At 43.8% G+C, this 4,088-nt stretch overlaps 1 protein-coding gene across 1 annotated transcript; it reads right to left on the reverse strand.

The window, feature by feature from the left end:
* Positions 1-7: 7 nt before the first annotated feature.
* Positions 8-4,025, reverse strand: LOC106944030 (3-hydroxy-3-methylglutaryl-coenzyme A reductase-like; the record flags this gene model as incomplete). Its single annotated transcript, XM_015027303.1, has 3 exons — positions 2,998-4,025; positions 2,753-2,911; positions 8-162 (listed from the first exon to the last, which is right to left on the reverse strand). Coding segments are annotated over exons 1-3 (389 nt in total), but the record flags the coding sequence as incomplete, so codon positions are not given.
* Between the last annotated feature and the right edge of the window lie 63 nt (positions 4,026-4,088).

The raw sequence follows: 4,088 nt of genomic DNA on the forward strand, positions 1-4,088 counted from the left end.
CTCTTACCTGTTATGAGTCATGTGACTCTTGACAAGGTGCCCAGCAGCCAGAGCACTCAGCAGTGAGAGCTCTCCAGCCAGCACTGTGGCACATACAATCCTGGCCAACTGGCAGGCATTCTCCCCTGGGTACTGCTGACTGGCACCCTGGACTCCCAGCATCTGAACAAATATACGCACACGTTATGCTTCTTTATCCGACTGCCATTCATTTCTATCGCCTAACCCCAACTAAACCGAACCATTACCAGTATATACTTAACCCTAAACTTTACATGAACTCAATTCAATGCAGCTTGCATGGAGTGACCAAAAGAGAGGAATCAGAAAGGCTAAAAGAGATTACAAGAGGAGGATGAAGGAGCACCCAGGCAATAACAGCAGGCAGGTTTGGGTGGGAATCCAGCACATCAACTACAGCTTCAGCTGCAATGGAGCAACTGACGTGGAGATGTTGAACCACTTCTTTACTCGTTTCGGGTCGAAGCCTCCAGTTACGGCTGTTCTGAATGCAGTAGTGCAGTTAAGCAACTTTATCCTCAAGGTGGAGGAATATGAAGTGAGGTGAGACGCTCGCTATACTCTGTCCATCCCAGAAAGGCAGCAGGATCTGATGGTGCTCCTGGATGTGTGCTGAGGTACTGTGCAGAACAGCTGGATAGGGTATTTACTAAAGATCTTAACATCTGTCCCTGTCTCAGGCCAGAGTCCCATCATGCCCATCTCCACCATCATTCCCATTCCTAAAAAAAAAATAATAAATCACATCACAGATCACCTGGCTGAATGACTACCGACTAGTGGCTTTCACCCCATTGGTGATGAAATGTTTCGAAAGACTGGTTAAGAGTCACATCTTGGGGTTCATTCCTCACACCTTTGATATGCACCAGTTTGCTTATAGAGTTAACAGGTTAACTGAAGATGTTGTTGCCACTGTCCTGCATGCTGTCTTGTCCCACCTGGAACGCTACGCACAAATCCTCTTCACTAATTTTAACTTGGCTTTCAATACCATCCTCCATGACATATTAGTGTGTAAACTGGCAGACCTGGGAATCCCCTCTTCCACCTGTTGCTGGATTAAGGACTTCATGACAGATCACAAACAAAGAGTCAGAGTGGGCCTGCATACCTCTTCAGTTATCAGCATCAGCACCGACTCTCAGGGAAGTGTGCTGAGCCCTCTGCTCTTCACGCTGTACACACGATTGTATTTCGAGACCACACAACTGTAGTGGGTCTCATCTCAGGGGGAGATGAGCCTGCCTACAGGAACGAGGTGGAGTGACTTATAGCGTGGTGGACAGACAACTTGATCCTTTATACAGGCAAAACCAAGGAGATTATAGTGGATTTTTAGGAGAAGTAAGAGTCATTCAACCACTATACATCTGCGGAGAACTGGTGGAGAGGGTGTCAAACGTCCGTTATCTGGGAGTTCATATCATGGATAACCTGGCCTCTGATGTAAACACAGCAGAACTGGCAAAGAAGGTCCAGCAGAGAGAAACAATATTTCTCTAAAAACTGCTGGTGTCCTGTTGATGCTCTTTTAAGAACATCATCTGCTGTTGTCTGTGTGTGGTTCTCCAGCTGCACAGCAGCTCAAAGGAAGACTCTCCAGAGAATCATTAAATCTGCCTAGAAGACCATCGGCTGCTCTCTGCCTTCTCTTTAAGTACTCCACAGGTCCCACTGCCTCAGGAAAGCCAGGAACATTTTAAAAGACTCCTTACACCCTGGACACAATTTATTCCAACTGCTGCCATCTGGCTGCAGATACCCAGTAGCCATAAGGGCATTAAATGCCACCTAGTACCATTTATCACCAAATTATAATCCGTGTAATTTTTATTACTACAACGACAATAAAGATTGATTGAATTCAAACTTTACGTTCTAAATCTAACCTCTAGCCCAAAAACAGCACTTGTGGGGACCAGAGCCTTGTGTGTTAAAGTTGTTGCCCAAGTGGAGCCAGCACATTAACTTAATCCTCATTATCGTCCAGCATGTTGGTGATTTTTCTTCTAGCTTCTGTATCAATCATCAATGACGTTCAGGTTGGATGAATGCGACCTGGCTGTACACACAGGTCATATCAGAAAAGATTGGATACATATTGGATTTAAAACCACATATCCAAGTGGCCTAGATCGCATTAGGAAAAAAAACAACATCTGTGTTGTTCAAACTGTCATGAAAAGATCAGATACAGGTCGCATAAAGGAAAAAAAAAAAAAAAAATCAGACTTGGGCCACTTTAAGATGCAGCGTGAACACAGCCTTTGTCAGGAGATTTATTTGTTTATTATTGGGAATAAGAAAAATTTATTTGCCAAATTAAAAATGATTTCTTGTTTATCCAACAATATGATTAAGGAACAGTAAAATAAACATAACTAAAACTGCCCCATATAATAATTTCTCATTTGAATCTGTGAAACTTTAAAGGTAACTTAGAAGAACAGTGTGTTTATGGAGCTACAGGAATCCTGTTAAAATTGGTGTTTTAACAGGCTGGTGTTTAACCAGCTCGGCTGACAGCCGGAGAGCTGTAAATACAGTAATCTAAATACTTTACCATATGTTGATAAACTGATCAAGTTCAGTGCAACCGTTAGGCCTAACATAACCAGCTGTACTTGGTTAAACTCTACAAAGGAAACAATAATATTCAGGCATGTTGTTTGCCAACTCAGCTTTACTATGAGTTACTGAAACAGGTTTACAGGTGTGCTGCGTGTACCTTGAGGCAGGCTTGTTGAGGGGGCAGGTTGGTGCCTCCTCCCACAGTGCCCACCTCTATAGAGGGCATAGTACAGCTGATGTACAGGTCCTTCCCTGTTGGCCCTGATGGCTCCATGAGAGTAATGCAGTTACTGCTGCTTACTGACTGGGCCGGATCCTGATAAACACACATTGAGAGACATGTTTAATGCTGAAATGTAATAAAATAAATTAACAAGCAATGATTAAAAAGAACCTCCTTACCTGCCCGCAGGCTATGTAGATGGCAGCCACCAAGTTGGCAGCATGTGCATTAAATCCACCAATGCTACCTGCCATGGCAGAGCCAACCAGGTTCTTACTGATGTTAACTTCTATCAGTGCCTCAGTTGTAGTCTTCAAAACCTGAGGAATGGGAAAAACAGGGAAATCAATTGTGAGACAACCTCCATAGTGTTTCTACGTGCTGGAGACCACCACTCATACCGAGCACTGTTAGAGAGATGTTTCTCCCTACTGGCACAATATGCTTCCTCTGGATGAGGAAATCATCCAAAAATTAATAATCAACGGCAATCTGCTGAGCTTTCTTAGATACGTTTTATCGTAACATGGTCAACTAAATTGGAGTGTATTGTATTATACATCTGAGGTTCCCCCCAGAGGAACTGCCAACAGCGCTGCCTGCTTTGTCCAGAAGACAGTTTGTTGAAGCAGGTGTATGATAGCATCATCAACTCCAACTATATTTTGATAAGCAAACTGCAGAGGGTCTTGATATGAGCTTGTCTTCTTACTCAGGTGGGCCAACAGGATTCTTTCTAGGACCTTCATGTTGTGGGATGTCAGGGCAACAGGCCTGCAGTTGTTGATGACTGATGGATGAGTTTTCTTTGGTATTGGGACCAGGAGGATGTCTTCCACGACAGTTTGAAGAGATGCTGCAGAATCCTACACAGGGTGGGATGTCTGTCTGGGGTCAGGAGAAGAGAATGATGAGCTTGTTCTTGAGCTGAACCTGTTGAACAGAGCTCATTTGCTCTGTCCCTACTTCCATCCGTCTGATCCTCCTTTTAATTGAGGCCTGTAACCTTCTTCATCCCTGACCACATCTCTGATATTGTTCCTTCTGCAGTTTATTCTCCAGCCTCTTCCTGTACTTCTCCTTGTTGTCTCTAATCTTGACATTGAGCTCTTTCTGTAGACTTCTCAATTGCTCCTTGTCTTGTTCCCTAAAGGCTCTTTTTTTTTTTTTTACTTGTTTAAAAGTTTCTTTCGGTCACTGGCGATCCAGGGTTTGTTATTCGGGAACCATCTCACTGTTCTGGTGGGGATGGTGCCGTTCACACAGAAGT

Source organism: Poecilia latipinna, unplaced genomic scaffold (genome assembly GCF_001443285.1).
Source record: "Poecilia latipinna isolate Pla-1442-1.1 unplaced genomic scaffold, P_latipinna-1.0 Scaffold6645, whole genome shotgun sequence".
In the NCBI taxonomy this organism is placed as follows: domain Eukaryota; kingdom Metazoa; phylum Chordata; class Actinopteri; order Cyprinodontiformes; family Poeciliidae; genus Poecilia; species Poecilia latipinna.